General features: G+C 46.3%; 1 protein-coding gene across 1 annotated transcript in view; it reads right to left on the minus strand.

Moving 5' to 3' along the window:
* Positions 1 to 27,835, minus strand: part of BAALC (BAALC binder of MAP3K1 and KLF4) — an 82,525-nt gene that overhangs the window by 12,662 nt on the left and 42,028 nt on the right. The window contains exon 2 of the mRNA XM_032858550.1: positions 335 to 501. Within this exon, the coding sequence (XP_032714441.1) occupies positions 335 to 501 (167 nt within the window). The remainder of the gene's footprint in view (positions 1 to 334; positions 502 to 27,835) is intronic.

Genomic DNA, 27,835 nt, shown 5'->3' on the forward strand with positions numbered 1-27,835 from the left:
CCTCAATGTCAAGATGGTGAGAGCTGTGCTGAAGGGAGCCTGGAACAAAGCTGTATTTAAGCAAACACACACTTCCTTTAGAGTGCAGACAGCAAGGGCCCATTTCCGCGGACTCAACAAAACACAGCGACCCCTTGAGGCAGGGATGGGGTGGGAGTGGAGTCCTGCCATTTTCTTGGCAACAGTTTTCCCATGGGTTGAAAAGGAAAATCTCCCTTTGGTAAGGTGAGGCGTCACTGCTCCTTCCTCGGGTCCCAGCTCAGCTTGGCCCTGTCCCGAAGCAAGCTTCTCCCCTCTTCTCCAGAACCAAGTGGGTTCTGTGGCTGTGACCTACCTCTGTGCTCCGGAGGCCATTCTGTTTCTGGGTCAGGGGGCCTGAGTTGAGGCTCTGGGGATTCGGGCACTGGGTCCCACTGCTCATCTTCTTGTCTGGGTTGGAGAGTCCACCTGGGGCTGTAGATCGGGGCACACCATTGGAGGACGGTCCATCTTCCAGCGCACCTTGGGGAAGGAAGCAGAGGATGGCACTGGAGTCTTACACATGACAGATGCTGCAAACAATTCCCCAGAGTGTGGGGGGAAAGCCACAAAGAAGAAATACATCACCACAATCTCACCATGTGGAATTACCCTTTCCAAAACAACATGTGTGGGGGGGGGGTTTAAATATATATATATATATATAGGCTCCATGCCCAGTGTGGAGCCTGATGTGGGGCTTGAACTCATGACCCTGAGACCAAGACTCAGACACTTGACTGAGCCACCCAGGTGTCCCTTGTTGTGTGTATTTTTTTCTTTTAACAAAACCAAGATTTTAAAATAATTTTGTAACCTGAAACTTTTACTTAACAATACATCAATGACATTTTTCCATGCAATTCAATATTCTGCCATATTAGTTTTCACCCACTTAGTCTGCCATCATATGGATGCGTCACCATTTATTTTTAATTTTTTTTAAGTGGGGCTTGAACTCATGACCCCAAGATCAAGGGCTGGATGCTGTAACGACTGAGCCAGCTAGGCGCCCCCTGTCATTATTTATTTAATCCCCTCTAGCTGGTTATTTGTTTTCACAATAAATGTCACTGTGGTTGAAAAGCCTTACATTTAAAGCTTTATTATTATTTTTTTTAGATTTATTTATTTATTTGAGAGGGAGAGAGAGAGAGCAGGGGAGGGGCAGAGGGAGAGGGAGAGCATCTCAAGCAGACTTCCCGAGAAGTATGGAGCCTGATGCGGGGCTCGATCTCACGACCCACGAGATCACAACCTGGAGCTGAAATTGAGAGTTCGACGCTCAACTGACTGAGCCATTCAGGTGCCCCTTAAAGCTTTATTCTTAATTACCTCATTAGGATAAATTCCTACAAGCGGAATTACTGGTTTGAAGTTTGAAGGTTATACAGTTTTTTACAGCATTCCATCTCAAAGTGTTGGACTGAGCATGTGTTCTTCCCATAACAAATGCCAAGAAGTGATAGAATGAGGTTTAAATAAATGGTGCCCCTGAAAAGCAGGAGGCTACACTGAGGACTAACTACATGGTGGGAGAGCGCCTGACTGAACAGAGAAAAGGTGGTCCAGGAAGCACGAGGGGGAATAGCAGGTGGGAGCCAGGAAGTGCACCCAAGTTCTGCAGTAGCCATAGGGAGGCTGGGGCAGCCGTTCTACTGCTCCAGCCGCCAAGGCCGGTCAGCAGTCATGGAGCCCTCTGTGAGGTGGGATATTATGATAGAACAAGAAATACATACTTGGTCTTTTCCTCCAGTTCCTGGCAAAGATCTCCAAAAACCCTGGTCATTTTCTGAGTGACAGGGTAATAGGAGCATCTTTTTGTTATAACATTTGGTCTTTGCTCCAGTTCATGTCACAGAGACTCCTAAGTCCCTTGGAATTTTGTGGGTGATAGGAGAGACAGGACCGCCATTTATTCTAATGAAGCAACTCTCGTAGGTCTCCCTGATAGCTTCAGGATGGGGACTGGTTGCCAGAAAGACCTAATCTTGACTAAGAGCTTGGAACTTTCAGCCCCACCTCCCAAACTCTGGGGAGGAGCTAGAAATTGAGTCATTTGATCATGCCTACATGATGAAACCTCCCATTAAAAAAGCCCTTAAATAACAATGTTACGGGAGCATCCAGGTTGGTGAAAGCATCCATGTGCCAAGAGGGTGACAAGCCCTAATTCCACAGGAACAGAATGCACTTATGAATCTTCCAGACCTCGCTCTATGTACCTCTTCATCTGGCTGTTCCTTTGTATCCTTTATAGTATCATTTATGATAAACTGGCAAACATTAGTAGGGTGTTCCTGAGTTCCGTGAGCCATGCCAGCAAATTATTGAACCCGAGGAGGGGATACAAGAACTCTAATTTACAGCTGGCTGGTCAGACATACAGGGGGCAACCTGGGATCTGGGATTGGCCTCTGAAGTGGGGGGGCAGTCTTGTGGGACTGAGCCCTTCACCTTTGGGGGATGTGCTGACTCTACAGTCAGATTTGAACTGAATTGGAGGACACGCAGTTGGTGTCCAGAGAGTTGGAGAATTGGTTGATGTGGTAGGAAAAAAAATCCCACACATTTGGTGTCAGAAGTGTTGTAAGTAGAAACAGCACTGAGAGGGGCCTGGCTCAGAGAGGAGGGAGGTACTCTCAAGGGCCTTGACACCTGAGAGGAAGAGGAAGAGAAAATCCACACCATGAAGGCTGGCTCTAGGGAAACAGTGCCAAGAGTTAGGCCAATAATTTCCATCCTTGCCTTCCAAGTGCTTCTTAAAAGAAGTAGGTGCAGCTGATGTTCTACAAGGAATTTCAGCTACACAAATTAGCACAGAACAGGATTAAACAAACATCTGGAGAAGGCCAACACCATAAAAGAGAGACAGCAAACTTTAGAGTAGAGAGCTCAGAAAATGTAGCTAACAAGGTATGCAGCAGAAAATTTTAAATAAATGCCCAGAAAAATGAGGGAAGATAAGGTAAGCACAAAACGAGGACAAGAGTGGCTAAAGATACTTGAAATAATAATTTTAACTGTTGAAATGAATTTATAACAACTCAGTAGAGAAGTTGAATACCAGGACAAACATAAAGAGCAAGTTAATCAACTGCTCCAGGGATTCTCCTGAAGGAGTGAGTGAAGGGATGAAAAACACGTTGGGAACAAAGGATCAAAATCCAGACATTACAACCTCAGTCGAATAGCAGTTCCAGAAGGAGAGAGTAGAGAAAAATGAAGGGAAGCAATATCCACAGAAATAATAGTATTTCTCAGAACTGAATGAAGAAAGATGTGAAACCCCAAACTGAAATAGCCTACAAAGATTTGACAAGACAGATGAAAAGAAAATCCAACCTAGATACAGATCTTAGTGAAAATTCCAAAAACTGTCAATAACAAGAAAAGCTTTAGAAGAGGCAAACAAATAAAAACAAGAAAGCAGAATGAGATGGACGTTAGACTTTTTATCAACAACCAATGGATGTAAGAAAATGTGGAACAGTGACTTCAAGATTTCAAAGGATACGCACTTGGCAAAGTCTTCCGCATTGCCAAATTTACCTCTAGAAATCTCCAATTACCCTACTGCCTTCTCCCAATAGTAAATGAAATGGCAATATTCCCTAAACCCACACAAACCCTGAATATTTTCTTTTTTGTTCCTCATCTTTGCCAATTTAAGAGGCAAAACAAAGTATCTCACTGCTTGGATTTACACCGCTTGATTTATTAGAGATAACGTATTATTTATGTGCCTTATTGGTTAATTATGTGGGGCTTTTTTAAAATTGTCAAGTCATGTGCCTTTCTTTTGGGGTGTTAGCCTGGGTTTGCTTTTATTCAAACTTAAGGAAAACAAACAAAATCCTTTCGCAGAGTGTTGAGAACTTACTTGCCGTGAGGCACGCATCAGAGTGCAGCAGGTCTGATGGACAAAGAGAGGGAAGGCTGGTTGACTAGGTAGAGCTGGTGAGGCCACAGTCCCAACACGGCTGAGGAAGCAGTGATCCAAAGAACACACACATCCACAGGGCACCCACCTGTTCTGCAAAATGCTAAGAGGCTCTCAACTGTGGCAATGGGACAGAGATCAGAAGTCAAAATATCGGAAATAGAAAATGGCGGGCCTGGAGTTTCCTGACTGGCAGGCTGTAGACGTCGGGGCACTGTGGACGTGTTCCAGATGTGCAGAGACATGCATTCTTTCAGCTCGGCTTGCCCCACATCTTTGGGGCGCCCTTCCCCCATCAGCTGGCAGCCTACCCCCTGTCTTTTCCCATCTTCCCTCCATCCTATACCTAAAGGGCCTCGAATATATGTATATGAACCCTCCCCTACCCCCCGCAGCACACATTTTCAGTCTCCATCTCTAGTTGCCCCGTGGCCCATGGGAGGCTAACCTGGAGAATGAATCAGGAGAAGAGGCCCATGAAAAACCTGGAAGCAGGCTTGGCATGATTTGAGCTGGTAATTCCAGGGTCCCAGCACCCACAGAAGAATCTAGAACAGAGCTTCTCAGTGTGACCCAGGGACCAAACTGTTGTTACTGGTCTGCTGTGGCTTAAGAATAAAAACTGAATGCAAGCATTTAGAAATGTCTATGGCACTTGACATGACTGGAACATCAGAGGGTGAACTTGTGTGACTGAGCTTCTCTGATTCAACAGGAGATAGACCAGTTCCAGCGCTGTCAGACTCACAGAGTGAGTCCCAAGGGGGTGTGAGCTGGGTATTAGCCATGGCAGTAAGACCACACATTTGTCTGTGATGGACTTGGGAAAAAAAGCAACTGATCTTGAAGGAGGGCTGGGGACTTTGTCAGGTATGTCCCCTTGCCCTGTAGGGAAGAGTGGGACCAAGTGGCATGGGGCAGAAAAGGGAACATAGGACCAAGAGAGAAGCTCTACCTACTTTAGTCCAGGGTTGAACTGCCTTCAGCTCTTGGGGCTACTGAGTGGGATTCAAGGCTAGCCAGTACCACCTTCACTGTTTACCACAGTGGGCCATAAGAATGTTGCCATTTTCTATGCTGTTCATGACTTGGTATCTGGGTTAAAGGTAGGTAAGAGGCCCTATTGAGCCATCCACTGAATGCACCATGCGCTTCCAGCGTGGTAGGGATGTCCACCCCCATGTCTTACTCTGAGACATTCAAGACATGTATCTGACCCCAATCCTCCCCGTGCCCATGGCTGGCTCCCCTCCCCACCAGTGCAACCCAGCTGCTAACCCAGGAGGAGGAAGGCAAGGCAGAAAAAGGAGGCTGGGGGCACAGGTACCAAGAGCAGGCAGTGGAGAACACATCCCAGGGAGGTAGATAGGCAACAGGAAGTGGAACCAAGAATGAATCAACGCTCCAAGCCTCTGACAAATGCCCCATTGTTCCACAGGATTTCACTTACAAACCACAAAATAAAAGATAAAATTACTAAGAATTTCAAGAATGCCGCAGAACATTAAATCCTAAGTACAGAGCCCCTTCCAAGCTCAGTAGAACCTGTGCAGCCGCACAGGTTGCACACCCATGAAGCCAGTCCTACCAACACTTAAAGATCAAAGCAGAGTAGCTGTGGCTAAGGTACAAATGGCCACTCTTGCATTCTCAGCAGCCCCTCCATTCCCCGGGCATCTCTGCTCAGCCGCAGGGTTCCTAGGAAAACTGGAAAATCGTTCATTTGGTCCAGTGTTTTCAGTTTTCATTGGTGGCTAATCAAAAATTAGAACTCTGCTTTCTTCATCCCCAATCCAGGGACTTCCTCATTGATTAAATAGGAATAACAATTCAACAACAACAACAATTCCAACTTTATAGACCATTGTAAGGATTAAATAAGACAACATATATAAAGGTTCCAACATGTTTGGCACATACATTGTACTTATTTTTATATGGCCTAATACCACTAATACCACTAATGTCTCCTCCATTAGCTGCACTAGTTACATACTATTTATGAGTCATACGGCGTGCTAAAAGACTGGCCCACTGAGCCTGATGAGTAAGCAGAGAAGCTAACCGTGAGCGGGATTATCAGCCCAATGTGCTCAGGAGGTATGAACAGAAGGTCAGGAAAGCGGGGGGGGGGGGGGGGGCATTTACTGTTACTTCTAGCTACCATAAACTAGGTGATTTTGCTGCATGGCTTTAAGTTAACTGGTATTTGCTAGTTCCAAAGATAATAGATTCAATGTTAGAAAGTTTGTGAGCTATAGAAAACCACAAAGGAAGAATAATTTCTACCTCATTGCCCAGAGCTATCTCCTATTAACAAAATGCTAAATGTCCTTCTGGCAGACGCTACTGGTGTCCGCCCAGGTCCACCTACCGGGCCCCTGCCCCCACCCCCCAGCCGCTGTGGATGTCAGTGGCTAGCAGCTCTTGGCTGCTCTCTTCTCCTAAGGCTTGCCGTTGGCTGAAGGAAGCCCCCTTACCAGGACGGGCCTGACCAGTTACATCAGGTACAGCCCATGGCCCATAATCAACTAAAAGTGTATTGCGGTAGGGATGTGTAACAGCACAGTTCTCTTGCCTCTGAGCAGGACAGTTTTGTCCCTTTGCTCCAAAGCAACCCGTTGGATCAGGCTGAGGCTAGACTAATCCTGAAACCACATCTCCGCCCGGCTCCTTCCCCTGGCGGTCCTACTTCCCTATTCTCTCTCTCACACAGTTCTCCGTCCAGTAGTGTCTCTAGGAGTCACTTGCATAAAATCCCCTTCTCGGGCTCTGCTTCCAGAGAAGCAAACCTGGACAGTGTGTCGAGCCTGCATGTCGCATATATTCCTTCGGCTCCTCTACACTCACTCTCCCCTCCTCCCTACCCTGTTCTATGTTCCAGAACTCTGGCCTGAATGAACCCCATCAACAGGTTCCCTCATCCCCTGGCTTCCATTCAGGTTTGCCAACGGGCAGCACCAGCTAGCGAGCAGAGGGGTCTAGAGAAGCACACTGAGGTCGGGTCTTTGTTCCCCCCGCTCCCACCCTGCAGGGTGACCATGGGTGCACTGCATCCTCTATACACTCCTCCTCCAAAAAAATGTGCAGAGCCAAGAAAAGCCAGAGAGACTGTGCAATTAGGAGGTTTCTGATGACTTCTGGGAAGGCTCAGAGTGGTGGGAACAGAGGACAGATGGCAAGTTGTTGAGTAGGAAGTTACAGATGCTACATTGGTCAGGGTGTTCAGATACAAGTAACAGAATTGACTCCAGTGAGTTAAAGTAGGGAAGCAATTTATTTGAATGGTCTGAGAGGCTCTCAGGCTTTCTGGGAGGGTTGGAGGATGAGGCATAGAGGTTATCTATCCAGGCATAATGTCCCAAATCCCTCCATGGAGCTTGTCCTACCAAGCCCTACACCCTGGAACCTGGCCTCAGCATTGCTGCCACACTTGTAATAACAAAGTATTGTTGTTTTTCTGAAATTCCTGAATTTTATCTGGCAACCCTACCGCGTGCCAAGCACCCCAGGCAGGGGGTGGGGGGCGGACGGGCATTGTTGTGAAAGCTGCAATGTACTAGACCCTGAGCTGCACCTGCAACTCTGCTCCATGCCAGCCCTCTCAAGCCTGAAAGATGGGAGAGTGACTCTTATTTTACAGGAGAAGAAGCTGAAATTTAATGCAGGTTCCGTATGTTTCCAAAGCTTGTGGTCCTAGCAAGTAATCACATATCCTTCAAAGAAAAAATAACAAGTAGGCAGTTCTCCAACTTTAGTGGGCATGAGACCTACCTGGGGTGTCCGTTAAAATGCAGATCCCTATGTCCAACCCCCAGAATTTTGGATTCAGTAGGGGCCCAGGAATATGCATGCATTATGATAAATTCCCTCCACTCTACCCACTTCCAGTGATTCTGAGACGTGGAATTCTAAAGAATGCATTTTTAGGCTCCTGACATGGAGACTGATGCTTATGCTTGAGGGTTACATGTAAAATGCCCAACTATATTTCTTTCCACAGTGAAATCATAGTAGTAAATTGAGGGACATCTGTGTGCCCCCGGGGGGTATGTCTTTGATGTCCTTCACAACATTTTTATTCTGTCCAGAATACCAACCAAATCACTGACTTTGCCAAAAGATGGGAAACAGCTGTGTCCGAAGCTTGCTGGTAAGTTGCAACCAAGGACTTCTTGCCAGTTTCTTGCTATTTTGGAAATGGAGCTGGGAAGGGAGCAGCACAGACAAATTAAGAATGATAGCTGGAAGCCATGTGGAGAGCAGGACAAGGGGAAATTGCTCTGTAACCCAAGCACCTGGTTTTCTTTGGTAAAGGTGATCTCTGCCTCCAAAGTCACTGAAACCACCTGAAAGTCATACTCTCAGTACCTGAAAACTGAAGTGTAAGACACTAGCAGTCTATCTGGGAAGAATCTCCTCAACTCACATCAGATGAAACTCTGGCTCATCGGTGTCTGGGCTCAGGCCCTGAGCACGCGGCTGAAGATGATTTTGTCTGAACCACAACCATGCAGCCACTTAGAATTGGTCTCCTTATTTTTCAAAATGAGCTAACATGGAGGGGCATCTGTCATTTCTTCAGTCTGATGAGTGATTTTTGAGCACACACTATGTGTAAGAAGCTATGTGGTTTTTTTGAAAACTAATTTCAGGAAGTCCTTTAAAAATGGTGAGCAACCCTTACATTTATTGTCAATTGATTATGATCAAGGGTGTCAATGGGGGAAGAGTTTTTTCTTTTCTTTTCTTCTTCTTCTTTTTTTTTTCCTTTGGCCAGGGGGCAGACCAGGGATAGTTTTTTCAAGTCATGTGTGGGAAAACTGGATATCTATATTTGAAAGAATGAAACTAGACCCCTATCTCACACCATATATAAAAGTTAACCCAAAAGGGATAAAAAAAAAAAAACAAAAAAAACCCAAAAAACTAAATATAATTGCTAGAACTATAAAACACTTGAAAGAAAACACAGGCATAAATCTTCATGACCTTGGGTTAGGCAATGGTTTCTTAAAAATGATCCCACAAGCACAAACAATAGCAGAAAACAGACAAATTGGGCATCACCAAACTGTAAAACTTTTGCATCTTAAAGGACATCATAAAAAAAGTGAAATGACAATCCACAAAACAGGAGAAAATATTTGCAAATGTATATCTGATAAAGGACAAATAACCAAATGAAAACATAGGCAAAGGATATGAATAGATATTTCTTCAAAAAAGAATGCAAATGGCCAATAAGCACATGAAAAGATGTTCAATATCACTAGCTATTGGGGAAATATAAATCAAAACCATGAAATACTACTTCACACTCACTGGAATGGCTTTAAGAGAAAAAGGCAGATAATAACAAGTGTTGGTAAAGATATGGAGAATTTGGAACCCTCAGTCACTCCTGGTAAAAATAGTGAGCCTACTTTAGAAATCAGTCTGGCAACTCCTCCAAAGGTTAGACAGAGAGTTACCATATGTCTCAGAAATTCCACTTCTAGGTATATACTCAAGAGAAATGAAAACCCACGTCCACTGAAAAGACTTGTACGTAAGTGTTCACAGCAGGGTTATTCACTGTAGCCCCAAAGTGGAAACGCCCCTAATATCCAACAATGACAGATGGATAAATAAAACATGGTTATAAGCACACAATGGAACAGAATTTGGTAATAAACAAAATGAGGTACTGATCCATGCTGCAACAGTGATAAACCTTGAAAACATTATGCTAAGTGAAAGAAGCCAGTTACAAAGTCACAGAGTACACTACTTCATTCATATGAAATGTGCAAAAATAGGTTAATCTCTAGACAGAAAAATAAATTAATAATTGCCTGGAGCTGGGGGCGCTGGTGGGGGGGGAAATGAAGAATGATTACTAACAGACAAAGAATTTCTTTTTAAGGTGGTGAAAATGTTCTAAAACTGTGCACAACTCTGAGAATAGACTAAAACCCACTTAATTGTACACTTTAAGCAGGTCAATTGCACAGTATGTGAACTATATAGCTCAATATAGTTGTAATTTTTAAAAATGTCAGCAACACATTTTGGAATGTTATTTTGACTGAAGGAAAGACATTTGACTTTGAACAGCTATGGTCGGGGAAAGAAAATGACCGATGGACTTGTCTAGTCTACAGGGATAATGGCAGTTCTAGTCTAACAGTTGCCCAAGGCCATGGTTCCTGACTAGGAGGAAACTGGAGGGCCTGTTCCCTGAGATGAGTTGCCGGCCTATCACATCTGCCCTTGGCCATGGGCATTGGTGGTGCAAATGCTTCCCCCTGGTACCTGCAGCATGCAAGCAAGAGGCCTGCTGAGGGCAACAGCTGGACTGAAAAGATCCCAGGAAGAAGCAAGGGGAGTCCCGTCTGCCCTCAGTGAATTCAGGCAGGTCTGGATTATTCTCTCCCCAAAGACACACCCAAGGACCGCAAACAAACTGACTGAACTGGGAGGCAGCCAAAAGGAAAGATCAAGATCTCACTCTCGTTCTCTGCGCTGATGCTGTTGGAATCTGTCCGTCTTGCTCATCCCTCTCTCCCTTTGATCCCTCCTTCACACGCTTCTTCCTCATCATCATAAGTGATCACTTCTCTGTTCTTTTATCCTCTGTCCTTGAATTAGCCAGTCATTTGAAAAACAGTTTTCCCGTGCCTACGACGTGCCAACCATTCCGCGGGAGCTGGGTTACACCCGTATTTACGGAGCAGGCAGATCGCAGTCTCCCAGTGAAATCCTCCCTCCACCCACTTTCCCTTTCTTCCTGCCTTTCCCAGTCTGCACTAAACCCTCCCATTCCACCGGGGAGAGGATAATGGGAGATGATGGCAAAGGCTGAATTTCCACTGGCAGGGGGAGGCGGAAGATAAGAACTGGAACTGGCGTTGACAATTATCTGTGACAGATGGAGGGTGAGGCAAGGTGGCGAACATTTCGAAGATAATGCATCATATCCACGCAAGCATCTAACTTCCCCTTCCTTATCCAAGCAACCCCTGGACCAACCAGATCCCACCTTCTTGCTCAGGCTGAAACTGCCTCTCTAGGGAATTGTTTGCCTGAGCAATGCCTGACAAGCAGTGCCCCCTCTCCTAGGGGACAAATCGCTGGCTGGGAAGGAAGTCCCGGGTTGTAGCGGGGAGTCCCAGGGGGCCCCTCCAGGGCCTGCTGCCATCCTTGGCCACAGCCCTGCCCATCATGGCCCCATTTCTGCTGGAATGGGGAGGCTTACTTTGATCTTTTATTCCTACCCCCCTTCCTTATGTGTGCAGACAAAGTGTGCTGGCTTGTGGCCTGACTCCTTCCCACAAAGTCGGCAGATCTAATCAGTAAGGGATTTGAAAACAGCCCAGGGTTGCACCTAAGACGACTCCAAAGATGCCTGGCCCCATGCTAGTCTTCATGGCCTGCCTTTCCTCTTTTGCTTAGTGAAATTTTTCTTTAAGGAAAGAGTCTCCCAGTGAAATTTTCCTCTCTGTTTTCTTCTATTCTTTGGTTCATTTTGAGGGATGGTTAGCCCTTTACAGCAGGGGCAGCTTGTTTCCAGACTGCTTTTTTTTTTTTTTTTTTTTCCTTCCTTGCCCTTTTCTGAGTTTAGTGCAACAGTTTTTCCAGCAGGCTCTTTCCAGGTTGGCTGTAGTGGGCCCTAAATTGTCCTCGTAGGTTGATGTCAGAAATTAGGCGATACATCCTTATTAGATAGAAGAAGAATATGTGGGGCAAGCAGAACTAGGAGATTTAAGTCAATTGTATTAATTCTTGACATTTTAAAATCACCCAAAGCAATCAATCAATCCTCTAGCATCTGTAAGTGCCTACACTGTCTAACACTGGGCTGCTCTAAGTGGATATAAAATATCTGCTTACCTGAATTCTTTATGCTTCTGTCCCTTAATTGGAAACCTCACAGTTTATTTAAAAATCACTGAAAAATAGGGGTGCCTGGGTGGCTCAGTGGGTTAAACCTCTGCCTTTGGCTCAGGTTGTGATTTCAGGGTCCTGGGATCAAGCCCCGCATCGGGCTCTCTGCTCAGCGGGGAGACTGCTTCCCCCTCTCTCTCTGCCTGCCTCTCTGCCTACTAGTGATCTCTGTCCACCAAATAAATAAATAAAATCTTTAACAATTACTGAAAAATAGAGCCATGCAAAATTTAAAAACCAAAATGTCTGTCTTCTTAACTATCAGAATGGCAAAAGTTAAGTCTGATAATATTCAATGTTGAAAGGGTGTGGATTCATGGGTTCCCTCACCGGTTGCTGGTGGGAGTGCAAATAAAACAATTTAGGAGGAATCTATTCAAGTTTAAAACACTCATACGCTTATGAGTCAGCGATACCAGGCCTGTCTACTGTGGAAAACCTCTTACCACTGCACAAAGAGGCCTACTGAGGACATTCTTTATCCCACTGAAAGAGTGGAAAATGGAACCAACAGAACCAATCAGCAACTGGATAATTACTAAATCAACATGCTTTACCTATACTATAGAATTCTATACAATTTAAAAGCATAAAGATTTATACAAACAGAAGTCCAATACATAATGAGTGGAATAAGGCAAGTAGGGGACAAATATGGAAAAATGACAGCTTTTAGGTAGAAAAAACACTGTTATATACGTTATTACACTTTTCTGCACAGTAATACACATATCTGTATACATTTATGCATGTATGTGTGTGTATGTACATACGTAAGTATGCGCACACCCAACAAGCTGGTCATGACGGCCTCTGAGGAAAAGGCAGGGAACCAAGATCAGAGGGTGGTTAATGCGGAGCCTTATCCGTAATGTCTACTTTTTAAATACATTCTTTCTGAAATAAAAATGATTTTTAAAAAATAGAACCATGTCATATTCTGCCTTTTCCCATTGGTAATGGCTTTGAACCCACCTAGAATATCTGGCTATTTATCTTTTAGTTAATTATCAAATACACCATCAAAAATAGTGATCAAATATAACGACACACAAGAATAAGAACAGGACACAAGCATTGACACGTTGCTATTAGTTGATGCTACGAAGAAAGGTCGACCGTTTTAAAAGCAAGGGATGAGATGTGTGACCCGGCGGGGCTTTCAGTTCACTAAGGCATCCTGTCAGTGAATGTGGATGGAACTAATTACAGCTGCTGGTTAAAGCCTGGGGATCACTTACATGTTGGAAATCAGGCATGGTTAGTCCCCACAGGGAAGAGGATTCTTGCACAGTGTTTAGAAGGAAAGACTGGGGGGTGCCTGGGGGGCTCAGTGGGTTAAAGCCTTTGCCTTCAGCTCAGGTCATGATCCTAGGGTTCTGGGATCAATCCCGCATCGGGCTCTCTGCTCAGCAGGGAGCCTGCTTCCTCCTCTCTCTCTCTGCCTGCTTCTCTGCCTACTTGTGATCTCTGTCTGTCAAATAAATAAATAAAATCCTTAAAAAATATATTAAAAAAAAAAAAGAAGAAGGAAAGACTAGGAATTGTTGATGTGAAGATAATAGAAGAAAGGAAATGAAACTCCCATTTGTGGGCCTCCACTGAGTGCCAGCCCATGCTAAGAACCATGAATATAAAGACAGGAGGCCTCCTGAAAGGACTGGTAGCTAAGAGAACGGCATTGGAATTTGGTTCCCAACTCTACATCTCTGTCACACCAACCATTTAAGTAGGTCTTCCAATCCCTTATTTTTTTCAGAAGAGGAGAGTGAGGGTCACAGAGCTCAAGGACTCCGCCTGAGGTCCTGCCGCTAGGGCCCTAGGGCCGGAGCCAGGCTTCCACCCCAGGTCCTCAGACTCTACAACCTTTGCTTTCAATGCATTTGTGTTTACTCACATCATTCAAAAAACAAAAACAACAAAAAGAAAACCTACAATGAATCATGTTCTCCCTTTTCAAGGCCAGGCAATCACAGAGATGTATGATATCATCAAAATAAATGAAAGCCTTTTTGTTTGTTGTTTAAAAGATAATCCACATCTTAAAGGTCTTACTTCTCAGGGTAGGGCTGGTCTTTAGAATTTGGGCACTGGGGTGGCTGCAGCAGTTAAGCCTGTGTCTTCAGCTCAGGTCGTGATTCTAGGGTCCTGGGATGGAGCCCTGAGTCAGGCTCCCTGTTCAGTGGGGAGCCTGCTTCTCCCTCTCCCTCGGCCTGTGGCTACCCCAGCTAGTGCTATCAAATAAATAAATTAAAAAAAAAAAAAAAGAGTACTTAGAATCCGAGAAACTTGCCAGCAGATTCAAGTGGGTGGCAATGAAGTACAGACAGGGAGATGAGTGTTTAATTAATTAAACTACCTTGATGCATTTTCTAGCCCTCGGAACCCTGAAATTGTTGCTCTGCCTGGTCCTCAGCCCTCCAGGTCACCTACTAAACATTCATCACTTGTCCTCGAACATCAGAAGCCACTGCCAAGGCTCATTTTCTGCACTCAACACCTCTGGCTTCAGGGGCGCAGACAGCTAGCCTCAGGGAATCTGTACTCCAGGCGGAATCCCGACTACTCACTCTGGGATGGGAAAGAATTCCAGAGACGCAAACAAAACCGGTGTTACAGACACCCGGTGATCCAACCAAGGGGACAGAGGGGCTGCAGAACAAAGGGAGAGATAGAGGCCTGTGGATTCCACTCCCCATTGCACAGCCAGAACAATCTTTGAGCACTAGGCATCTGATCCTAGCCAATCCCTTCATCGACTTCTCCACGCCTTTGGGATAAAGTCCCAAATCCCGGGCTGCCTGGGTGGCTATGGGACACCTGGGTGGCTCAGTCATTAGGCGTCTGCCTTCGGCTCAGTTCATGATTCCCTGCTCAGCGGGAAGCCTGCTTCTCCCACTCCCCTGCTTCTGTTCCCTCTCTCGCTGTGTCTCTCTCTGTCAAATAAATAAAATCTTTAAAAAAAAAAAAAAAAGTCCCAAATCCTTACACGTCCTGCAGCGCTCCACGTGAGCAGTCTTGCCTCTCCTGGCTTCGTGAGTTTACGCTCTCCCGACCGTTCTCTATGTTCCAGCCTTACTGGACATCGAAGGCACCTCACTGCCCTTATCACACCATCCCTTCTACTAGAATGCTTCTCCTTTGGCCTGGTTAGTTCTCTGCCTCAACTTGAACATGACTTCCTTGCAGGAGGAGGGCAAGGGGGCTTCCCAGACTCCTTCCTCGCACTAGGCTGGGTTCCCCTAGTTCTGTCCCAGAGCACCCCGTACCTCTTTGGAGCATCCAACCCAGGTGGAGTTTTTTGTTCCATGCCTGCCTGTCCCACTAGCCTGGTTGCTCCGTGAAGACAAGGGGCATGCCTGTTTGGTTCATCACCAAGCGTGGCATATATTAGGCATTCAAGAAATGTTTTTGAAAGGGTCCTGAACCACTGAGGCAGATGCCAGAGCTCGGACCATCACTGCAAGAAGAAGCTGCCATTACCGACATCTATATGTTGAGTGTTCTCTCCCTTCTGTACCCAAAGGCTGAAATTCCAAGGGAAGTAAGCGCAAATGTGAACCAGGTTTGCTGTTCTGATTACTGTGCAGTTATCAGGGAGTGAAGCAAAGAGTGCACGTCAACAGTGAAATCAGCCTCCGACAGACCTGTCCTATGATGCAGATCATTCTCCCCACATCCTTTTCAGGTTGCTATGGCTCCTAAGGGCCCCCAGTCAAGGCTGGCATCTTTCCAGGATTCAGGGCTCAATGCAAAACAAAGACAGTACTGTAGGTCTCCCCAGACTCCATTTTCACCTGTAGGGGTTTGTGCTGCTAAAAGGAGGAATGACATCTCATTGTGAACACCACAACCCTTTGGCGAGAGCAGTTCTCCAGCAATCTCAGTAAGGTCATGCTGAACTGAGGAGCAAGAAGGGCTGGTGTGACAGGGCTGGGCAATGCTGTTGGGGTGGCTGGCGATGGTACAGGCAAGTGGTGAGTCACACTGGGCTGTCCCTTCCTCTCTCTACAGATGGCTGCACTGCTGCTAGAAAGGGGAGCTTTGATGATGGGTCTCTGGAACCATGCTGACAGCCTGACCCTTGGGCCTCTGATTCCAGGATGGGAAGTCTCCAAGGGCAACTTGGTGTAGAAAAGGAAGGACCCTCCAGCCTCCAAAATGTTCCCTCCTTTCTGCTGATGTCTGAAATTCCTTACCTGGGAGACAGTATCCTTTACACTACAATTAGCACTAAGATTTTAAAAATTTAGTTAATTCCAGGAGAGGGACATGGTAACTTAAGTTCACCGCTCTCCACGTCTCCCAATCATTTCAGAGCAGGAAGGATTCTTTTTTGCTAGAATGACCTCATGGCTGCTTCTGGGTTTAAGAATCCATGTAAAACAGGGGCACCTGGGTGGCTCAGTGGGTTAAGCCTCTGCCTTCAGCTCGGGTCATGATCTCAGGGTTCTGGGATAGAGCCCCTCATCCGGCTCTCTGCTCAGCAGGGAGCCGGCTTCCCTGCTCTCTTTGCCTACTTGTGATCTCTCTCTGTCAAGCAAATAAAAATGTTCCAAAAAAAAAAAAAATCTACGTAAAACAAACAAACAGCAGTGGAAAGGAAACTAAAGAAAAGAGTGACATTTAGTTGACTTATTTAGTAGGGTTTAGGAGGAAAAGGAACAGGAAGCAGAAAAGTGTGGTATGGGCAGAAGGAGAGAGGAAAGAGACTTGGGGAGAGCGGAACCACTGCCTGGTTTGTAAAAAAAAAAAAAAAAAAAAAAAAGTCTGACAGGATTTCCAAGACGTTTTGTTGTGCATCAGAAGTAAATTCCTTACAAACTCCTGCCATTTGTGATAACATGGATGAACTTGGGAGGGCATTATGCTAAATGAAACAAACCAGACAGAGAAAGTATCACCTCTATGTGGAAACTGGAAAAAAAAAAAAAAAAAAAAAGGCAGGATAGAGAGAAAAAGAGAGAGAGAGAGAAAGAAATAAAAGAAAAAGCTGAACTCAGAAAGATTAGAAAAGTGGCCACCAGGGGCTGGGAGTAGGGGAAACAGGAAGTGCTGGTAAAGGACACAAGCTTCCCGCCGTAAGGTGAGCCGTCTGAAGATCTCATGGGTAGCGCGGTGACTGTAGCTGATGACACTGCAGTGAATCACTGAAACTTGCTAAGACAGGAGGACGCTGGTGTTCTCTCTCACACACAAACAACAGGTAAATACATGAGCCGATGAATGTGCTAATTAATTCAATGGTGGGATCCTTTTATAATGGATTTCAAATCACACTGAACACTTTAAATATCTTTTAAAAAGATTTTATTTATTAACTTGAGAAAGAGCACGAGGGGTGAGGAGGAGCAGAGGGAGAGAGAGAAGCAGCCTCCCAGCTGAGCGGGGAGCACAACGTGGGTCTCGAGCACAACACGGATTTTGAACCCCCGGATCATGACCTGAACCAAAGGCAGATGCTTAACTGACTCTACCACCTAGGCACCCCAAACATTTTAAATATCTTACAGTTTTGGGGCACCTGGGTGACTTAGTCGTTAAGCGGCTGCCTTCGGCTTGGGTCATGATCCCAGGGTCCCGGGATAGAGCCCCACATCAGGTTCCCTGCTCAGTGGGAAGCCTGCTTCTCCCTCTCCCACTCTCTCTGCTTGTGTTCCCTCTCTCGCTGTGTCTGGGTCAAATAAATAAATAAAAATATTTTAAAAATAAATAAATAAATATCTTACAGTTTTGTCAGCTTTACCTTGGTAAAGCTAAAAAAACTCCTTCCCTTGTGATAGTTTTCTTTGTCAGACACAAGATTTGCATTACTTTTTTTCTTCATTGCATATCTCTGAAACTGACTCTATTTTTTTAAAAGATTTTTACTGATTTATTTATTTAAGAGAGAGAGCACGCACAAGTGGGGGAAGGGGCAGAGGCAGAGGGAGGTCTCTGTGGGAGAAGACTCCCCACTGGGCAGAGAGCCCAATGTGGGACTCTATCCCAGGACCCCAGGATCATGACCTGAGCCGAAGGCAGACACTTAACTGACTGAGCCACCCAGACACCCTGAACCTGACTTGATTTTGACACTGAACCTCTTGGGGCCCTAAGAGTCTATGTGCTGAACGACTTAAATGTATGTTCACTCAACATATGTCACCGGTGGCCTGGTGACTGTTCGCCCAGGAGGAGTGTGTCACAGTGGGGCAGGCAATGCCTCTGGAGCCAGGCAGCTCTGGGTTGAAAGCTCAGCTCTGCCTCTTGCAAGCTTTTTCTTGAAGTGACAAAATAATAACATTCACTGTTTGTCAAACTCTCTACGATGATGACTCCCATTTTATTCACTGCCTCAGAGAAGCCAAGGAACTTGCTCAGAGAGGAACAAATGGCCAATGGTGGGGCCAGGACTCAATACTCAGAACTCTGTGACTCCAAAGACATCTTGTTCCCATCCACTGTCTCTGTCATTGCCCCACGACGTAGCCTCACTAAGCCTCCATTTCCGAGGATACAAAATGAGAATTCGGATACTGGCATCAAAGGGGAGTGATCAAAGAGCAGAGTCGGTGCGCCTGGCCCACAGTCGGCATTGATCTCACAACTCCCCACCCCCAGGCACAGCCAGGTGCAAAGGCTGAGTTCAGATCCTTTCCGGAGAGCAAGGGAGGGTCCTGGGTGGATGAAAAAGAAGGCAGAAGAGCCACAGCAACAAAACAGGATCATCAAAGAGCAGCGTATCACATGGACCACTTCGTCCCAGATTTGGTCAGAGGGTAGCAACTCCTGAAGGTTCGGAGACCCAGAGCTGGGGGGCCCCAGGAGGCCAGTCAAGAGGATGGACGGCTGAGCTAAAGTGGGAGCCCCGGATTGCAGACCAGATCGCTGAGGGTGTGCTCACTGTGTGCTAGCAGAGGGCTGATACGGGACACACGTGCGGAGGTAAAAGATAAAACATACTATTCACAAGCACCCGCTGTGCCTCCCCTTCTTTGAAGGACAAGTTGGGCTGAATAGAAACAGAGCCGAGAAAAACAGACCGCGGGGGAGCGGGTCATGCCGCCATGTGTATTTCCTGCACCTTTTCAATGTGCCGGGCTGGGATGCAGCAGTGAAGGGGAGAGGTACTATCTTTGCCCTTTGGTGGTGATATCTGGGAGGTGGGGAAGAGAGATGTCCAGGGGGTATCGCCGGTGGCCAAGTATAAAGCAGGTCAAAGAGAGGCAGAGGGTAAATCATGGGTAGCCATCGGTCCCTTGTTAAGGAGTCTAGATGGTGTCCTGTGGGCAACAGCAGCCTTGGGACGGTGTGGGGACCCATGTGAAGAAGGGCTCAAGCCTGGAGGCAGGGAGTCCAGGAAGATGAGCCTTTCCTTGGGAGATCTGCCTCCTTCCAGAGCTTCCCTAGCCATCTGAATCCATTCTTGAGATGATTATCTTCCCAGTTGCACTCACCAAATTGGAAACCATTCTCAGAAGGCTGTGACTGGTAATCATGCCGCTTCAGAGTGATGGGTTATGCCAAAATACGCATCTGACAAGTGCGATGGAGTATTTAGAAAGAAGGAAGGAAAAAAAGAACAATAATAGTAAATTAACTAGGATAACCATCTGTAACCACAATCTCAATGACAAGGATATCAGTAATTTCAAAAGGACACAGCCAGAATGAACAGGATGAAGCTTGAGAACCCACTCACTACGTAGCTCACTGTCAATGTTTAAGTGTTGTTGATATCCAAAAATCTCGTCTGTAGCAGCCGGGTAAGACCGAGATGCTGTGGGGTTTCTGTAGGAACCATACATTTAAAACCTCCAAGTGGTCCAGTTTGATTTTATATGTCGGAAATGCAGTAACTGGCTCTTAAATCCTCGGTTCCTGTCTGAGCAGCTTTCCCCAGATAAAAGCAGGTTTAACCTTACTTTTTCATCTGAAGAAGTCAAGTTCAAGCTTCCCCCTTTCGACAAGTTCCTGCAAGGTTTTGGGAGTAGGTGCAGTTGGCTTCACTTTAAATCATGTTACCATTTTTTTATGTTTCCAGGAGGAGGTGGCTTTTCCAATGACGTTTGGACAACACCATCTGTAAAGTCAGTTTTACCTATGTGAACTGATCCCACCCTAAATGCACAGAATCCATTTTGGAACAGTTTTGCTTAATTTAGCATACTAGAACCAGGGGATGGGTAGCTTGAGAAAAATCAAAATTCCTTCCAAGGATTTTCCCCTAAGACAGTCTTTTTTCCGTGTAAAACAATCGCAAAACTGATTTTTCTTCAGCACTCCCATTCCAAATATCTGGATCAGACTTCAGAGATGTATGAGAATGTAGTTAGCTCCGAGGAAAAGTTCATGAATGCCAGGTTCACACAGGGACACCACAGATGCAGTACGGCGACTGGCTTACTCAGGCCCCACACTACCGACCCCCCCATGGCTTTGTAGTTTCTGTTCAGGAAAAAAAACAAAAAACCAGTACCTGGTGGTCCACGCATCACCGAGAAAATGGCCACTTATCTAAAAATCTTGTTCCCTACTCTCTAGTACATTCCTTCCTCAGAAACTACATCCATCCTCATGGCGTAGCTCACATTGGATACCCAGCTCTCTGCTTCTTTTGGTTCATCACAACCAGTATTCCCTGAACCCCAACACGTGCCAGACACTTCCCCAGGCTCACAGAGGAGGCATACTTCGCCCTGCAAGTCCTCACATCTAGTGAGACGTCCGAAACAGCAATCAACGTAGTCCTTATAAATCGAGTTGTCCTCGTGGTCCAGTCTCAGAATGACATTATACTGAAGAAAACAACGGTCAACACTGTGAGTTATCAGAAAGTAATCTAAATCCTTTATTTGCCTTTCTCAAAGAAAAGCAAAGGGAGTTCCCTTTATAATCCCCTGCAACAACTTATATTATTCCTAGATAAATACTGAATTAGTAATTGGGAAAATGAAATTATGGGCATAATGAAAATAAGATGAAAAGTTCAAAGACGTGGGAGATGATGGATTAAAGATGATGAGACTGGAGGAAGGAAAATTGGTCAGGACTGCTACACTACCTGGAAGCCAGAGGTGATGAGGACCTCAACTCGAGCAATGGGATGGGGAACAGATGTGTGGAGAGATCGGGGAGAAGAGAAGGGATTCAAGGCAGAGATGCAGACAGTTTTGCAGAGCTGGCTGCAGTCTAACTTTCCCACCTGGAAGCCCCTCAAGTCACTTTAGACTCAATATGTCCAAATTGAACTTATTACCTTCCTTGACTCTCTCCCCTCTGTCAGTCATGCCACCAATTTTCTAGCCTCTGGCCTTAAAACATGTTAGTTTTATTTCCTTTCCCTTCTCCTTCATTCCCTGTAATCAAGTCAGACACTAAGCCTTGTCACTTCTTCCTTTTACATCTCTTCCCATAGAGCTCTCAGCCCCCCACCTATGCCCATTGCAGAGCTCCAATGCACCTCACTTCCAGATTCTTGCAGCAGCACGGAGCTGGCCTCCTTGACTCCAGTCTCTGGAGTGTGGAATGTGGACATCATGACAGGTAGATGAATCTTCCCCATACACGGCTTTCTTCCTCATTGCATCAGATCCAAACACCTCTGCCTGGTTTTCAAGCGCGCCATCGCAGGGGCTCACTGTAACTGTATGGGCTTGGTTCTCATCACATACACATACCTTACCCTCCAGGCAGGCTGGTGGCCTTCATGCCCTGCCTGCCCACTTTGGCGTCACTACTCAGGATGACCCTCTACCTGCAGGGTTCTTCCTCACTCCTTCACCGTTCTAGCCTAGTGTGGGGCAACACTGATTGGTGTTTGCTCCACAACCTGGCATCTGCAGTCAACATCACACAAAGTAGCGCTCAGTGATTCCCTCCTTGTTCCAAGGGCCCAGGTTTTCTCTCCCCAGCGAGGCTATTCATTTATTCAGGAACAAAATCTCTGACTTTGCCCAGCTACTGCTACCAACCTGGGAAGAAGAAAGATCTCCAGGGAGTTTTAGCATTTTGGTTTTTGCTCTCATTTTTCTATATTATTCTCAAACGGAGCATGAGAAATACAACAATAATTTTTGACCAATTATTACAATTTGTTCTTTAATTCATTTTTAATTATTAAATAATATATTTTATTTAAAGCAAAACTACAAGGCAGGTTCAAGTCTTGAAACCTCTTGGCTTACGTGAACATCACCATCTCTGCAAACTACAGTGAATACTTTTTTTTCATCAGAAATTTTTAACGGTTCTAAAAATGAGCAGAAGGGAGTGTCTATTTATAAAGAGCCCACTGCATGTCAGGCACTGAATTGGGTGCCTGGCTTTTCAAAAGCCTCACTACTATCCTGAGATAGATGCAAAGACATTTTTTTTCCTTGAAAGTATTTTTTTATTTTAAAATCATGTTTTAAAAAAGCACAGATATGAAGCACTTGGATATGAAGTTGAAGAAATGCACTTTAAAGTCTGATGGCAATTAAAAGCATTTTAATTGCCACATTTCGACTTTACAAAGAAAATAATGAAACATTGTTTTAGAAAGTTGCCAACTGAAATCACGATGTGAAATTTCACAGGCAGTTTTAGGAAAAATCTGAAACATGAATAAATTACGATACAGAAAAATGTAAGTACTCATTATAGTCAAATACATCTTGGCATATCATCAAGCAAAAATCAAAGTGTTTGCACATTTCACGTACTGAAAGGTATAGGGAAAGGGAAAGGGGAAAATGCTCTAAATTATGCGGCTATAAAAAGCATAACTGGAGGAGCATACAGGTACTATCTCCTTTCCATCAAAGTTTCCTTAGAACTCCCTATACCGTCCTAGCCCCCAGCTCCCCACACCATGCATTCCAATTTGCTTAAAGATAAAATTATCAATCCTTTCTCATCTTTTTTTAAAGGATTTTATTTATTTATTTGACAGAGAGAGATCCCAAGGAGGCAGAGAGGCAGAGAGAGAGAGAGAAAGGAGGAAGCAGGCTCCCCGCTGAGCAGAGAGCCCAACGAGGGACTTGATCCCAGGATCCTGGGATAATGACATAAGCTGAAGGCAGAGGCCTAACCCACTGAGCCACCCATGCGCCCCTCCTTTCTCATATTTAAAGGATATATTCTTAGGGGGCCTGGGTGGCTCAGTCCCTTGAGCTACGGACTCTTGATTTCAGGTCAGGTCATGATCTCAGTATCCATAGATGGGATCCTCTGAGCATGATGCCTGCTTACGTCTCTCTCTCTCCTCTCTCTTTCCCTTCCCTACTTGCTCGCACACTTCCTCTCTCTCTCTCAGATAAATAACATCTTAAAGAAATAAAATAAAAATACATATCCTTCCTTAGAGAGTCTCTTCCAGATCTCCCTAACATTCCCACAATTTGTTTGATAGCCCCTAAGATTCTAAACCACGTGTGGTGGCCTTTTCTCCACCGTAGGATACCTTTTTCCCAGGAACCCCACCCTCCCACTTTCAGACCTTTTTCCCAGGAACCCCACCCTCCCACGTCCAGTAGGAGCACGTGACCCAGTGCAAAGCCAATCCCCATTCTGTATTCTCAGGGACCGCACACGACCCCAGTCAGTAACTCTCAGGACCCCTGCAGGAGCTATCCTGAGTCTGTCTCTTCCCTGGTAGAGCTGAGTCTGGAACCACACGGTGGGTCTGTGGCAGCGGCCTGACCTGTGCCAGGGGAGGCCCTTTCAGAGGATGGAGCGACGCAGAAGAATGCGCTTGAGAGAAGGAGAGGGAGACACGGGTTCCTGGCACCGTGTGAGCCTTGAACCCAGCCTCACCCCAAACTAATACAGTCCCTTGTTTTTGCTTAGTGTTTTGTTCTGTAGCACCTGGGCACTGACTCATAAAAAGTGCTCTTGTCTGAGCTGAAGCTGGAATGCACACCGGAGCGCAGACATGGCGGGACAGACTGGTGGGGACCAGCAGCACATCTACATCAGGGCCTGAGGAGCCTCCTGAAAATAACTTGCCCTAAGCAAAGAGGAGCCAGGCCGCACAGGCCTTACCCAGGGAGAAGAGCCAAGCCTCAAGGTCAGAGGAAGGACAAGTTTTAAAGGCAATCAGTGCTTGTCCCTAAGACCTGTCTGCTGTCCACGACCTGACCCCAGGAGAGGACATGGGCCATAAGCAGAAATTCAAAAAGCTGCTTTTCAAAAAATTATTGAAGACATAGGGCCCAAGCAGCATTACATCACAGCATCACACAAAGTGGGGAGTGAGGTTTCTTTCCTACTGTATAACTCTGCTTATTTGGAATATCCTGGCTCTAGAGCCTGGTCTCTCCGCCTCAGCACTGCTGACTTTCAGGGACAGACTCTTCTTTGTTCTGGGGACTGTCCTGCGCGTCGTGGGGCATTTGGCAGCACCCCTGACCTCTATCCACTTGGAGGTCAAGAGCACCCATCCCCTGTGGCGACGGCCCAGAAAGTCTCCACACCTCGGCCAATGCCCTCTAGCGAGCGAACCGGCCTGGCTGAGAGCAGCTGCTTTAGCAGTACTGGTGGCTGTGACACCAGGAGGGGAGGAGTGCGGACTGGAAGCAGCAGCGAGGCCCAGCCATAGCAATAAATGTGCCTGGAAGAGGGGCCAGGGCCTGGCTGTGTGTGGAGGGGAAGGAGGAGGAACAGTGAGGAAGAAGGCAGTTTCCAACTCAGAAAGTCAAAGACAAAAAGCAAAGAGAGAACCCCATGGGAGCAGGAGAGCAGCTGGCTCGTCTCCCCGGTGAACCACACCCTGGGGAGCCCTGAACTACTGTGACAAACTGCGAAAGAGCTAGGGCCCTAAGAGAACAAGTGGCGGCAAGAAACGGTGAAACAGGCTCTTTGCTTTTCATAGGAACCAATTTGTCCCCAGAGGCCAGTGAGACCTGAGGATATGTGGATTGAATTCAGACAAATGCCGTAACTTTGAACCTTATCAAATAGCCTAGCTTACCATTACCCTCAACTCCTCTGTCACAAGTAAACTTCCCCACGGCCACAGGGGGATACATTCCAGACTCCACTTCTGGGGCTGGGCATTCGGGTGTGGGTGCCGGGAGACTGAGAAAGCAGGAAGGTGTCTTCTGGGCAAATTTAGGAGCAACTTTTAGGGCAAATAAAAGAGCGTCCAGGACAACAGGGAGACCCGCCTGGTCTGGTGAAGAGGAGGTATTGAGGCAGATGGAAAATAACCCCTGTGGGCAAAAGAAGCAGGTAGGTGACGAGAAACAAAGCCCTTTGGAATCTTCTAAAGGAACCAGATTCCTTCATTCACCGCAGTTTTCTTCACCTCTTCCATCTGGTGCCGAGGTGCTACAGTGTGATGAGAATTGGCTTTGCTACAGACAGAACTGTGATCCAATCCCTTCACCCTCCCCTGTTTGTTGCACGAGCTCAGGCAAGTCCCTTGTCAAAGTCTCAGTTTCCTCATCTAACGCAGGAGCAAGAGCAGGCCTGACACTTAGTAGGTGCCCCACCACACACTAACTGACCCTCCCTAAAAGGAAGCCGGAAGTGACTCGGGACATGGGCCGAGTGGACGGTGCTCATGGGTGCCGTTACTTGGCAGCCTCTGGGGCAGGCCCTAAGGACCACAGATGGATGAGGCTTGGCCCCCCGGGCTGCAGGAGCTTGACATCTCATTCTTTAAGCCCAGTCAACAAACATTTAAATTATGTGCAAGTATACAATGGGGTGTGTGGGCTCCAGTGAGCACTAATGCGAGACCCCAACAAGTGAGGTCTCATACAGAAAAAGAGATGGAAAGTGGGCCCCATTTTGTAGGCGTGTACTAAATGGGAAAGGAGATGAATTAGTGAACGCAAGGTTCCTGTGGTGGTCCCTCCCACAGTGACTTGTATTTCAAGTTCAAGGCCCTTAGTACATTTGTGACTCTCTGATTAATGACTTGGTTAATGTTTGTCTCCAATTTAAGAGGATAAAGCCTTATGAGGGTAAGGACTGTGTCTGACTTTTCTCCATTTTAACTGTAGCACCAGCACTTAGAAGATAGGCCAAAATAATGTATATCTTGAATTCCAAACAACACATTTTTGTTTCTGAAATTATGGTATATTTTGAAATTGATGTGCATATTTAATCTGCTCAGTGTTTTCCCTGTCTTAAAAGCTGTTATTAAAAGGATCTCATGGTGGGGGGGCGCAGGTCTGGGTGGCTCAGTAGATTAAGCATCTCTCTGCAGCTCAGGTCATGATCCCGGGGCCCTGGAATTGAGTCTGCATTGGGTTTCTTGCTCAGTGGGGAGCCTCTCCCTCTGTCTGTCCCTTCCCCCTGCTTGTGTATGCATGCTCTCTCTCCCTCACTGACAAATAAATAAATAACAATCTTTTTAAAAGATTTTTAAAAAGTGATCTTAGCAGAGTTCTTAGAATTGTGGAAAGGTGTTTTCTAGCCAATTGAACGATACAGGCAGGGTGTGATATTGATACTGCCCTTGTCTGCTCTCCTCCTTTTAGGGATGAGGGATGGGTTTCCATTCCACTTCTAGTGAACAAGAAAACTCAGGGATTGAGATGTCCCATTATTCAACTATTTCTAAGAAAAACACTATAATAGGTGGACTTGGGAAGGCCAAAGAAACACAAATTTAAGTTAGGTATACCTACGAAAACAGAGCCCCTGGTAATCATATATGGTACCTATGGTATTGCAAAACCTATCTATTCCTTAGAGGTAAGATGTTTTCCATAGATATGTAGCTGTCCTTCCAGAACAGAGCCCCCAACAGGGGTAGGGTGCACACTTGGCTTTTGATGGACGGCTACCTGTCTCTCTTCTCCCAGGCCACCTATGAGACAATAGTGCAGACCAGCTGGGTGGGGAGATGTTGGCATAAAGTATAATACTTTATTAGGGGAAAACAGAGAAGGAACAAAGCAGCAAGACGGCAGAGGAGTAGCAGACGGAAATGACATGAGACCCTAGGAGTGCAGCTAGATAGTTACCAAAATATTCCAAACACCTACAAACTCAACAGGAGATAGAAAAGAAGAAGAGCAGCAATTCTAGGAACAGAAAATTGATCACTTTCTGAAAGGTAGGACGTGCAGAGAAGTGAATCCAAAGTGACAGGAAGATAGACCGTGGTGGGAGGGGCCAGCTCCTGGCAAGCGACGGAGCAGTGGAGCACAAAATCAGAACTTTTAGAAGTCTGCTCCACTAAGGGACATCGATCCAGAAGCTAAGCGGGGGTGGAGACCTCACGGGGACCTTGTGGTCTCAGGTCCCTTGGGGTCACAGAAAGTTCAGAGGTGTCTGAGTGTAGCAGAGCTTGCAGGTATCCAACTGGGGAAGCCGGCTACAGAGACAGAGCCTAGGAGTGAGCTTTCAGATCGGGGTTACCTTAAACTGTGATCCAAGGCACAGTCAGGCCACTACTCTTCGAGCAGGGTGCCCACAAGTGACAGATCCAAGGAGACTCACCTTCCTCCTCCGGGAGGAGCAGTGTGGCAAGAATCTGCTGGATTTGGAGACTCCAAACAGGGCCGTGTGCCGAAGACAGAAACCCTCAGTCATAGGCCAGGTGAGCTCAGAGCGTGGCCAGATGCTAGGGAGATGGGAGGGATGGACTGCTTCTCTCTGAGGGTGCACTGAGGAGTGGGGCCCCGAGCTCTCCATTCTTCCAGGCCGGGGATTGCGAGGCCGCCATTTTCATTCCCATCCTCTAAGGCAGTATGGAAAGTGTTCAGGGAACAAAAGCTCCAAGAGCGAACCCAAGCAGATTACTTAGCCTGGCCCCTGGCATGGGCCGCGCAATTCCACCTCGGGCAAAGACATTTGAGACTCACTGCAATGGGCCTCCCCCCTCCCCAGAGGATCAGCAAGAACATCCAGTGAAGACCAAGCTCATCAATCAAGGAGAACAGTGGAACTCCAGAGCCAGGGGACAGCAACACACAGAATTCATGGCTTTTTCCCCATGATCTTTTAGTCTTGTGAAGT

The sequence above is a fragment of the Lontra canadensis genome, unplaced genomic scaffold (genome assembly GCF_010015895.1).
Source record: "Lontra canadensis isolate GAN:19392208 unplaced genomic scaffold, GSC_riverotter_1.0 scaffold15, whole genome shotgun sequence".
Classification (NCBI taxonomy): domain Eukaryota; kingdom Metazoa; phylum Chordata; class Mammalia; order Carnivora; family Mustelidae; genus Lontra; species Lontra canadensis.